Source organism: Hypomesus transpacificus, chromosome 14 (assembly GCF_021917145.1).
Source record: "Hypomesus transpacificus isolate Combined female chromosome 14, fHypTra1, whole genome shotgun sequence".
Lineage (NCBI taxonomy): Eukaryota > Metazoa > Chordata > Actinopteri > Osmeriformes > Osmeridae > Hypomesus > Hypomesus transpacificus.
Genome location: NC_061073.1, coordinates 7803791 through 7816150, shown reverse-complemented (window position 1 = coordinate 7816150; position 12360 = coordinate 7803791). Strand labels below are relative to the sequence as shown.

Here is a 12360-nt window from a genome sequence, read left to right as displayed (position 1 = left end):
CGACTTACAGTAAGTACAGGGACATTCCCCCGAGGCAAGTAGGGTGAAGTGCCTTGCCCAAGGACACGTCATTTTGCTCAGCCGGGATTCGAACTGGCGACCTTCAGATTACTAGCCCTATTCCCTAACCGCTCAGCCACCTGACTCCCCAGTCTTGTAAGATTTCATTTTTGCACTTCAACACATCTTCAGTGTGAGATCTGCTGATTAGCAGTCCTATCACTATACCGTGTCACCTTGTCAGGGTTTCTGTACGCAGTACTGAAATAAATGTAAAACACGAATTAACATGCAACTGCCGTGTTTCATTTCCCATTTTGATAAAGCCTATTTTGCATAATCTCTCTACAATCACAATGGAATTCTAACCCTTGCAAATAGACAGCTTGTTGGTATGATGCTTTTAAAATTTCAAACCCTTTATATTTGTTTATTGTAACTGACTAGTGCACAGTGCCTGTGTTGCAATCAGTGATGTCGATGAGACACACACATATACACACACACACAGATTCCTGGAACTATAATTGATTCTCGCAGAGACATAAGACACGGACAACCAGTCGAGAGAACATTCAGAAGAACATTATTCTTGCTGTATGCTCGTTTGCGGCTCACTATATCCATGCCTCAAGAATCCGACCGAGGATATGGCCCGAATCATCAATTTACAAACCCCATGATGTATGCATTCGGTGATTAAGATGTCGCTTGATCGATTGATGTATCCTCCTATCTTTTTTAGATCCACACAGACAAAGATTATTGGACTTATAGATACTGCAGTGACTAATTTGTGGCGGTGCGCCACAGAATCAATACCGGCTGCTACATATTGTGTTTCGTTATATATTTTTTTTTTATGCTATTTAAAACATGCAGTGTATTCGTTAAGCTGCATTTCCTTTCCCTGCTCTCCCTACGTCTCTGTCACACATGCGTCTCTCTCTCTCTCTCCCCCTCACACACACACACACACAATCACAACGTCAGCAACGACGTAGATCCACCGTTCTAGTAAGACAGACTGCGATAACAGCGAGCCGCATTAGAAGCGTAGATAAAAGTCTAGGAAAGCTGAGACTACTTTTCGCTATGTACCTACGAACATGTCTTAATCTGCTAGACAAATGGGTTCCCCTTCGTTCTTTTGGTGAGCAGTCTCACGAGCCCTACTTACGCGGCGTCATGGAGCCGACCAGCTAAATAGTTATCACTAACGTTGCTACATGCATATATGCAGAAATTGTAAAAAAAAAAAATTAAGGCTTCGACCAGTGCGTTTAAAGCAGAAAGACAGGGTCAGGGAGAGAAAGAGAGATTTGTTACGGTGCGTTCACATTGCAGCGGGGCGGGCAGAGCGGGGCGTCGGCTACCAATTCATTTTCAATGAAACCAGGCGTTGACGCCCGCGTAGGGCATTGTGGGAAGGCGAGCTAAAGTTGGATTTTCTCAACATAATGTAAATGAGGAGCGTGAAAACGCCAGCGATGGCCATCCGGGTTGGTTTCTTGTTTCTTGTAACGTAATTGTGTCTTCATACCCAGTATTGTATGATACATGCATGTTCAATTACAGAGACGTAAACAAAAAAAATTATGTCTGGCGCAGGGTTGCTGAAGTTGTCGGCGTCTGCCTGGTGTGTTGTATTTTGTACTTTAATTCAGTTTCTTCACATTACGTAACTTTTTTTCTGTGCTAGCTGCATAGTCTAGCTAGCTCACCCGGCACCTGATTGACATTCAACGCTGAAATGCTGGCTGGCAGCCACTCGGTATCCATACAGTGAATGTGTAGTGGCAAGTCATAATCTAGCGATTGATTTGCAGAGATTTCGAGTAATATAATAAAAGGTTACACATGTCAACGTTTATGTCCGATGCATCTTTTTTTCCAGCCGGAACAAGACCCGTTACAGAGCGCGGGTGGCATTTAATCTTTCACTCAGCCTAAAAAAAGTGTGGAAAAAGAACCTATTGTGTGCTCTAGATAAGATCATGCCAGATCTAGAAAGCGTGTCGGATTTTTGCTTAATGTGTGTAAAAGTTGTATTTTGACTGCGCATTTGCCATGACATTATACGAACTACAACAGTGATTTAAGAGAACTAAGTGAAGCTCTAAATGAATCTGTCTAACACGCCCCCGAGCGTGGTTCACTGTGGGAAGGCCAGCGGTGCAGAGCGGTAAAAACGCTGCAGTGTGAACGCATCATAAGGCATTGAGGAGTAGGAGAGGAAGACAGCATCCAACATGCTGCTGTGAAAGAGCCAGCTGAATCAACAGGTGAGGTGGACAAACATGTAGAAACAGGCAGGAAAGAAAGCAGGTCTCAGGACAAGGGAACTCATGTGAAGGTGTGAATCATTTATGATTAATATAATAAAGTTCTGTGTAACAAATTATTAACAAAGGAATTATTTTAATGAAAGTTAACCCAAAAAACATCCGATTTATGAGCAGGGGCGGTTTTAGCTAATTGGAGGCCCTGGGCAAAGAACAATTTTGAGCCCCCCCATAACCCGCAAACCCCCAGAATGAGCCCTTTGTGTATGTGAAGCGTAACAGTATAAGCCGCAGTTTTAAGCCAAGAACGTTGCCGTTGTGCCTGCCCAGACACACTCACGTGGCGGACAGCTTGGATACCGATCTAACTAGACAACATTTGCAATCAAGGTGAACACTCAAATTATTTTGACTATAGACCATAGCATTACACATATCAAAACAGAACAAACACAACAATAGAACTCCAAACAACACTTATTTAACTAAACTAATGCCCTTAACTTAATAGCCAATAGCCAACTTAAAGCCAAGTCACTCATTTAGTGGCAGAATCCATTGTTGTCTACAAAGTGATTTTAGATATAGTATAAGTTTAGCTAGCTTGCAAATTCTGAGAAAAACCTACTGTAGCAGACCTTTCTATGTGACAACGGACAGGTGTTTTGTCCCTCGGGAGTTGCCGTAGGCTGCTGAAAGCATTACGTGAAATCAGCGAGGGCTGTTCGTCAAGAAAAGCAGTGGTAAAATACACGTTATGAAAAGAGCCCGCGTCCGTGTCTTATTGTCCACACAATCATATCTAAAACAAACTTACAAAGAGCTCGGTTACACAACCAAAGTTGAATTAGTAATGTTGTTAGCTAGTGATGCTAGCGTTAATTTGCTAGCTAGCCTATAACATTTCACTGGGTCTTGCAGCTATTTGATTAACTGAAATTATTATGAAATGGCTCAAAAAACCAACCATGAAGAAAAACAACAATGGTTCTCAGTTGCCCCTGCCCGGAAGCGGGTCACCGGGGCCTCCCCCTGGAGCCAAATATGATATAATTTGCATACATTTCCAGAACAGAAATCAGAACATTGAGTTTCATTTTGTCAACATATTAGAGTCCAAAGTTTTTACAAAGGGCACTTTGGATATCTCTTTTTCATCACTCCATTAATCAGAAAATGGTGGCAACAACCATTAAAGAAAATCCGTTGAAAATTGCGCGGCAGACGGTGTTCTTGCTCAGGTTCTCCGCATCACCCACACTATAAAACTACCCATAGCGAAATAACTAGACACTATGCATTCAGTCTGTGGGACTGAGTGCACAGCTTCAATGCATCGCATTGGAAACATACGTCTCAAGAAGCTGGCAATATACGTAAATCCCTCTGCTAAGAATCTATATCTTTCAGAAAGATACTCATGAGGGAATGCGAAAGGGTTTTGGTCGGTCTCTAAGTGTTCTGCCTCTTCTGAGTGCACCTCTCACTATCCGCGCACCAAGCTCCACAGGATCTTCTATGAACGGTGACGACATGATCGTCAAGAATGAGTTAGTGGGCGGGGTTTTTATACCGGTTGATCTGATCTCCAACTTAACCTGCTCCCGATCAGGTTAGCCGTTCAGCATGTGTTACTAGGGGTGGGCGATATGGCCAAAATCTTCTATCGCGGTATGAGTAATTTTATATCACGGTTACGGTATATATCACGGTATAGTAATTGTTCTGTAAATTCAATTAAGAAATGGTACAAAATAACCATACCGTACATCATCACACTATTATTTATTACAAACAAAAACAACTGCCTCACATGAGACAACACTTGAGTTAAAAACAAAAGACTCAAACTGTACTGTAGCTACAATATCCAACTTATCGATTAAAGATTTTCTGGACTGCGTGAGCTTTCTAGCTAGCTGTCCTGGACACAATAATTTGCGTTCGGGGGTTAATAAAGTACCTATCTCTATTATTGACTATGGAATCTTTATCATATGGCTTCAAATTTTACAATGAGGAGGCTAACAAGTAACACTAGCAGGAAGTAGCATTGCTACGAGTGTTATGCTAGGTTGCTAGGTAACGGAAGCTAGCTAGCTTTTTTAATGAATGCTCATTAGGTATTTGTAGCCTACTTATCATTTTGATAATAGGCTAATATAGCTAATATAAACACTAAGAGCATGTGTTGCCTTCATTATAAGGCTTATATTAGGCTTTTAATTTGTTTGCGGCTCCAGACCGAATAGTTTTTTGGTCCAATATGGCTCTTTCAACATTTTGGGTTGTCGACCCCTGTCCTTGATCAAGAATGCTAGCAACGCAACCAGTGTAATTTTACAACAAGAATTTTACAGCGCGAGACATAAAACTTGGACAACAAATCGAATTGGTTACAGGTCTGCAGAATGGGACATCAAATATATAAGTAATTAGCATCGGCATGAATGTGGTCCGCTTTGACAAAATACATTCCACATCGAAATTGCCGTCAGACCAACGCAAATGTGCTTCAGGTCAAACGAAAATAGCAAATCAAATAGAAGTTAAACTACAATTCTGAATATCGCAAGAATGCGATTTATATTATGGCTTATATACAATACAACAACCAGACATTTAATTGACACGTGTAATACAAAAATATAGTATAAAGTATACCGCGGTTGAAACGGTATAGCCAAATCTCTCCCGGTAGACATTTCTACCGTCGCACGGTATATACCGTCATACCGCCCAGCCCTATGTGTTACCATGGGGTTCTACCCCGGTAACAAGTGATCCACCGTTGTAGTACAGAAAACCCTGGGTTGAACCTGAAGTTACCTTGCTAACGCCAAATCTTGATTCGTAGTACAGGCCCCTGGCCTTATCAGCGTTGTCCACATTTCTTTAATGACTTCAGAAATAACGGAATATTTCATTTTCATTAACCACTCATCAGAGCAATACACACCATTTCAACTTCACACAGTATCGCGTGAGATCATTGACTCACATGCTTAGTGGACCTCAGTTCAACGCGTTGATATTTAGATCCATAGTGCCAGGGCAACATGGCTGAAAGTGATCTAAAGCAAAACTAGCGGCAAAGTATTTTTTAGGGATCTCGAAGCACTCATCCAAACAACGTCAAACGTTGGACTGCATGTCCTTTGGTCTTGAAATGGACACCTGCAAGATTCAGGTGTCCTTTTCCGTGTCATGCATATGCATTCACAGGAGGGTCAAGGGGAAAGTGGGAGTTTCCCATAAAAAGATGGGAGGGAATGCATAAAGTGTGCCTAATTATGTATTCCGCGGTATGTACAAAAACCGCCTGTGAAAGCACGCCTCTAATTTGCGGTGAAAATTCTGCGCCTCTTAAAAGCAGGTGTAGACCAGGATGTGGGTTTCCTCTCATATGCCTCCTGGTGAAATGGCATCAGTAATCTGAGCAAAACGAAGACATAGGCCAAGGAGACGAGCTGAAAGGATTTTTGCCACAAGAATCACACTTTTTCCGTTGAGTGAACACAAAATCATTACGGTTTACAGATTTAGCAGCCATGCAATATTACAGTTACTGGAATTTGTCATTTTGGTCCAGATGGCATTTTTTGTGTCGGTGTCCAGCCTTTTTAAATTCACTGTTACCTCATGAACAAGCACATCAATTTCGTTCTCACTAAATCTTTGTTTTCGCTGTTTTGACGTTGGTGGCTGATCAATGATAGAGAGTTTAAGGCCAAATCCCAATACTCCCCCTTAATGTACCCCTAGCCCTTGGCCCTCGAAAGTAAGGGGTAAGGGCTACATAGCCCTAGGAAATGGGACGCCCTGGTTAAAGGTACGTCGTCTAGCACGTATCGATATCTCCAAAGCAAGTAGTGTTATGCACTGATATTAAACAAAATTCGCTGCTAATGGAGTTTACTTAAAACTGTAGACATGCTAGTCAGAGAAATGCGGGACTGTTGTGCAATTCAACACTGTAGCATTAGCGTACCAAACTAGCGATTTTTAGAAACGTTTTGATTTGGAAAATGGTTGCAAATATATATGTTCAGGACTGTGTATAACACAAAACTTTCATAAAAAAAATTATCAATTAATTAAGACGAAAATATTACATTTATCGGACTCTCTGGATGATCTGGTCGTCATTGTTGCCGGTCGCGCAGGATTCACATAGCCCTAGGTTTCAAGTAAGCTCCCGATCTTACTTGGTTGTAAGGGGTGTATACCCCTTAGTCTTAGCCCTACCCCTAGCTCCAAAAGAGTATTGGGACACCACTAGCTCTCACGGGAACGCGCAAAACTAAGGGGAAGGGGTAAGGGGGAGTATTGGGATTCGGCCTAAATGCTCGCAATTGACAGTATAGTGTGCCCAGAAAGGCGCTGCTTGTACAATGAACTGCAGGTTTGGTAAATACGACGTAAACTGAAGTATCACAGCGTGCGCTATCTGCGGGTTGACCATGGCGCTGATAACGTTACGTTTGCAAATGTACATACATGAGGGCCTCAGTGTTACAACAACACTGTTCTTTATGGTACCCAATGTCCTATATGCATTTGAACAGTAGCAGTGTAAAAAGGTATCATAGTTCTACAACAATAGTAACCATCACCAAATATGGACATATGTATGTCTGTTGGCATTTGCAATGGCCACCTTGTTTGTTTAGACGAATGGTTTACATAGTACCTTTTAGTCCCAGAAAAGTCTTCTCCTCAACCTCAGCTGTTGGCTCACCTCAGCCTCCACTTGTCTCCAAGAAGGTTGGAGGCAGCTGGAGCCAACATGATGGATTGGGGCACCAACAACAGATGAACATAGAATATGATATAAACACTCCATCAAGCTCCAGTCAAAAAATGACTAAGCATTCAATAGTGTCTCCTTTCCATTTCCTTGACAAGCCTCAAGTTCACTGAATCAATCAAAATAGCGTGACACTTTCTTTGTAAGGCACATATACTGTCCAACCATGACTAGCACCTGTTTTAGGTATCAATGCACAGAATGACCATAACTAAAAGAATCACTGTGTTTAAAACACTATACAACAGTGTTTCTCAACTGGTCTAAGCTCAAACAGGGTTCATGTTAGGCTGGAAGGTGGCATTTAACTGTATCACTCGACGGCTATCTCCTCTGTGTCTCACGGTGAATGCGTAAGCCTTGAGCACCTTTCAAAATAAAAGCACACCAAGTTTGGTAACTACAAAATTAATAAAAGTTTTATTTTTGGACAGAGCCAAAGCACACATCCCTCTCCACACCAGCTCGCAACCCACTTTTGGGTCGCGACCCACCAGTTGAGAAACACTGCTATAGAGCCACAGTAATACCTGTCAACATTCCTCTACATATATGTTTAGGAACACAGACTTAAGATTTCCTCTACTGTCTAGGGATGATTGAGAAAGAGTGGCCTGCCTACACAGGCCCACACAGGTGAGTCAAGGTCCCCACCCACTCATTCCAAATGTCATCAATGAGCACAGAGCAACAAAAGGCTTTGGAACAAGCTTCTGTCCTCTAACTGCCTGACGTGGCTGCTGAGTTGCTGATGAAATTCACAGACACTTCCGTGACACCAGGCTTTTTCTCATGGGCCTTCCTCTTTTGTGTATGAAACGTGTGGTTTTACACCACAAATACGTCAACACTTTTTCTGCTACTCATTTACTGACAAACTGCACTCAGTTGTACTTCAAATAAGTACATGACATCAATCATGAGGTATGCACCATTTCCTTTAGAATGGATATCTGAATTGTGAATCACAAAGAAGCTCTGCGTCGGACAAAAGAGGTTGACCTGTGGAAACTAGAAACACAATCCACGCTCCAACAATAATGCAAATACAGCTGGAGCCACTATTGAAGAGTAAGAAGATCTCCTGAGGGTGTGTCGGCATGGGAACACAAAACAGCCGGGTTGAATTTTAGTGCGATGGAAGACAGATGTTAAGACATGCTCCTCCACAAAAACTCCAGTCATAGTCGCACCTATTTTGAAACGCCCCTCTACAATAAAAAAAAACTTTCAGGATTTTATTCCTTCCTTTTATTTTCTGTAGAATACTCTGATGTTTTCTTTCAATGTTCATTGTTTTTAGTTTGTAAAAGGTTTATTTAACTTCAAAACAGAGCATGTCTGTGGTCTAACTTAATCCTACGACATACGACGCTACAACCATTTGTCTTTAGCAATTCGTATCTCCTACCATCTATACCTTTCCCTAAAAGTTGTTTTCTGGAGCTACTTTATCCCTACAGCTTTTCCGTTCATAAACTTCAACCCACTTACTGCCCTGACACTGCCCCCTAAACTTCAGCAGGCCAACTGTTTGATATTTGGTCCCCAAGTATACGCATTGGCATTGCACAGTGCAGGATGCATGAGGAGTTTAAGTGAGACTGGCACTAAACAACTTTATAGTGTATGGCATTGTATCCTGTGTATTGTAATAAGATTGTAATGACATTTTACAGAATAATACTAGTCATTAGCACTTGCCACACACTTACCTCCCCAACTCTTCACCAATTTCATAAAAGTCCTCCACTTTCTGTTGCTTGAATACATCCATGCCTAATGTCCTCATTGATGTAGATTATTTCCTCATAAACATGTCTTCGCTCTTTCTTTCTGTCTGTCTGTCCTTTAGTTCAGGCCTGTGAAAATAGATAACAGTTCAGTTAAGTTAAGTTCCTGTTCAGCTCTGACTCAAGTATAACCACATGTCCCTGCTTGCTCTACAGCATTCCATCTGACAACAGCGATTGTACCTTGCTACCTCAGTTCTCATAGGTTCTCTAGGGATCAAAAAAGAGACACGTTGGACCAATGCCTGACCATGTAAGGAAAACAGTCTGCCTTTCACAAGTCTAAATACTTACAAGTGGCACAAACACTAAGTAGTGAGTAATGACTAGTTGATATTACAGTTAACTATTTAATGCGTACAGTAGCACTAGCTGGTTTAGCTGTAGCCTACTTAGGGTATTTTGGTATTTTTGGTAATACTGAACTATGTAGGCTACAGTACCAAAACTAAGAAAAATAACTTCTTTAAAATAACTTCAAATAGATCCATTGAGATGATATTTTTTGTTAAAAGATGTTCAATGTTGGTAAATGGTCAAAGATCCGAGTATTCAGTTACTTACAACCACTCAAGTTACACCTAGAAGCCACACACTGACGAACTCCCTAATTCTCAGAAACAGGTTACAAAAATGAAGGTGTCTTACCGTATCAAAATAAATTGTTATTAGAATAACGACATTCTTTCTCTACTTCTCTCAGTCTCAAGAGATGTGGCGTCCGGTGCGCAAGCAGCGGTTCTGTGTAGTGTTCTTGGTTGGAATCAATTTCCTTCATTTTGTGCAGCGTGCACTTGTTTGTTTCCACACAACTGCAACTCACGCCATCTACAGGCAGAAACCACGTGACAGTAAATAGCTCTGTGAAGCTCTTGAGTTGACAGACTTCGCTGGGTACTGTGAACTATGGCTCCATTAGACACCAGTGTAACTGTATCATTGTTCATTGACCAACACCAAATCAAATCCAAATGTTATTTGTATAGCCCTTTTTACAAATGTCACAGAGCACTTTACATACGCCAACTTAAACCCTCACGGAAGACAAGGAAAATCTCCCAGGAAAACTAATCCATTAATTGAAGGAATCTCTCTCTCTGTGTCTGTGTGTCTGTGTGTGTGTCTGTGTGTGTGTGTGTGTGTGTATGTGTGTGTGTACGTGTGTGTGTATGTGTGTGTGTGTGTATGTGTGTGTGTCTGTGTGCGTGCGCGCACAAATTAGAATGGGTTTAGTTTCCCACGATAAAAAAAAGAACCGGGCGCTCTGCAATGTTCATATTCTACATACGTTCTCTTTATAACCCAACAAAGTGCAGTGCCTGGATTGACGGTTTGGATAAGCATTTCGACGTCAAATAATATGGAAGCAAATCGTGACCAAAATTCAAATGAAAATGCAGAAATGCATTTTCATTTTAAGAATGTGGCTGCATTATTTGACTCAAATGAAATTAGTAATCAATCATCCTATTTGCATTTTAATTTTCTTCTTTAAGACTGCTCATTCTTTCCCTTAATTAAATTGAAAACGAAAAAGACATTTGAAATTTAATTTTTAAGATATGCCCCAGCAAATAGGTACCAACATTCAATTTGAAATGTAACATTTGAAAATGAAAATGCATTTCCAGAAATGCATTTTCATTTTAAGAACGTGGCTGCAAAATCGTGACCACAATTCAAATTCAAATGCATTTCCAGAAATGCATTTTCATTTTCAAGAACGTGGCTGCAAAATCGTGACCACAATTCAAATTCAAATGCATTTCCAGAAATGCATTTTCATTTTAAGAACGTGGCTGCAAAATTGTGACCACAATTCAAATTCAAATGCATTTTCATTTTAAGAATGTGGCTGCATTATTTGACTCATAAATAAAATTAGTAATCAATCATCCTATTTGCATTTTCTTCCTCAAGACTGCACATGTTATGCCATAATCAAAAAGAAAACAGAGCGGACATTGCATTTTCATTTTCGTGTTCTGCCCGCAAAGAACTAGCCTGGCTGCCAGCCCAACTTCTCCCCACCCAAAAAAAAATTGGGTCGGGAAGTTGGGTCTGGAGGGTCTCGTATTGGGGACCAACTACAGAAAACCAGAATCTGGGCGAACCAATTAAATTGCCAGGGCGGGCTTTATACGATGATGGACAGATGATCAACAGTAACGTAATCACCCACGTCACAAAAGAGCGCTTACTAGTGATGGGAAGTTCGGTTCTTTTTGCTGATTCGGTTCTTTGAATCTCGTTCAGTAAAATGAACGAATCTTTTTTCGAGTCATTTGTTCATTTCAGGGGGGGGGGGGGGGGGGGGGGGGGGGTTGGGGGCTATACGTCCACTGCAAAGGACGTATAGCCCCTATACGTCCACTGTAGGTTAGTGCATGACATGTGCACCAGCAAATACTATTTCAAAATAAATTCCTGCATTAAAATAATGTATCATGAGGTTGTATGATTTGGTCATGTATTATCACACTAGCATTTAATTATCACGTCAAACAATTACACTGCACTAAACTGTAAGTGTAAATGTAAAGTGAAAATAACAAAACCAGTCAGTATGATGACTTGAGCGAATATCATTCATTCACGTCTTACTAAAACAGCGGCCACGCGAAAGGGAATAAGGAAACTGTTTCCTCTACTAAAAAATACAATGCGGGTCACGTGAAAAATGATCCAAAGACTCGTAGAAAGACCGAGTCGGGAAAGGAACGAATCGTTCGTTTCCTCTAGCTACAGAGCCTATGCAGGTCACGTGAAAAATGATCCAAAGACTCGTAGAAAGACCGAGTCGGGAAAGGAACGAATTGTTCGTTTCCTCTAGCTACAGAGCCTATGCAGGTCACGTGAAAAATGATCCAAAGACTCGTAGAAAGACCGAGTCGGGAAATGAACGAATCACTCGTTGAGAGGACTCGTTACTCCCGAGTCCTTATAAGGATTCGTTCAAAATGAACGAATCGTTCACGAACGACACATCACTAGCGCTTACGTTGAATTCGTTTTGAACAAACATGGCTACCGCTGGAGATCTGGGATGTTATGTTTCTGCCATCGAGTCTGTTTTAGAAGACATCGACAGCGCATTAATTTTGAAAGAGGAACAGAGAGACGCAATCAAGGCATTTGTCATGGAAAATATGTTTTTGCCGTCCTTCCTACGGGATTCGGTAAAAGTTTAATTTATCAGCTGGCCCCGATTGAGTTGTAATCCTAAACGGAGAACTTGTTCGTATATGCATTGCCCTTTATTGTATCGCTCAAAAAGGTTGACCGTGTGAACAAGACCTCCCTACCCTTAAATTAATTTTACAACACCGGCAAAAATCGCTTGTATTCATTCTTCAAGCATACTTCAAGTCTGCTTGTAGTTTAGTTCTGTTGACAACAACTATGCGGTGCTTAACATACGTCACATACTCTGTTGCTCTGATTGGTTGTAGATCTATCCAATTGAGCGAAG

At 41.2% G+C, this 12360-nt stretch overlaps 1 protein-coding gene across 4 annotated transcripts in view; it reads right to left on the bottom strand.

The window, feature by feature from the left end:
* dapk2b (death-associated protein kinase 2b) overlaps positions 1–9726 on the bottom strand; it is a 53273-nt gene extending 43547 nt beyond the window's left edge. The window contains exons 1-2 of one of the 4 annotated variants that reach the window (XM_047033490.1): positions 9537–9726; positions 8811–8957 (exon numbers count right to left, since the gene is read on the bottom strand). In XM_047033490.1, the coding sequence (XP_046889446.1) occupies positions 8811–8887 (77 nt within the window). In that variant the 5' untranslated portion in view covers positions 8888–8957; positions 9537–9726. Of the gene's footprint in view, positions 1–8810; positions 9071–9536 lie in introns of those variants that run through there. The other 3 variants (XM_047033492.1, XM_047033489.1, XM_047033491.1) reach the window with 3 other exon arrangements.
* Positions 9727–12360: the final 2634 nt, after the last annotated feature.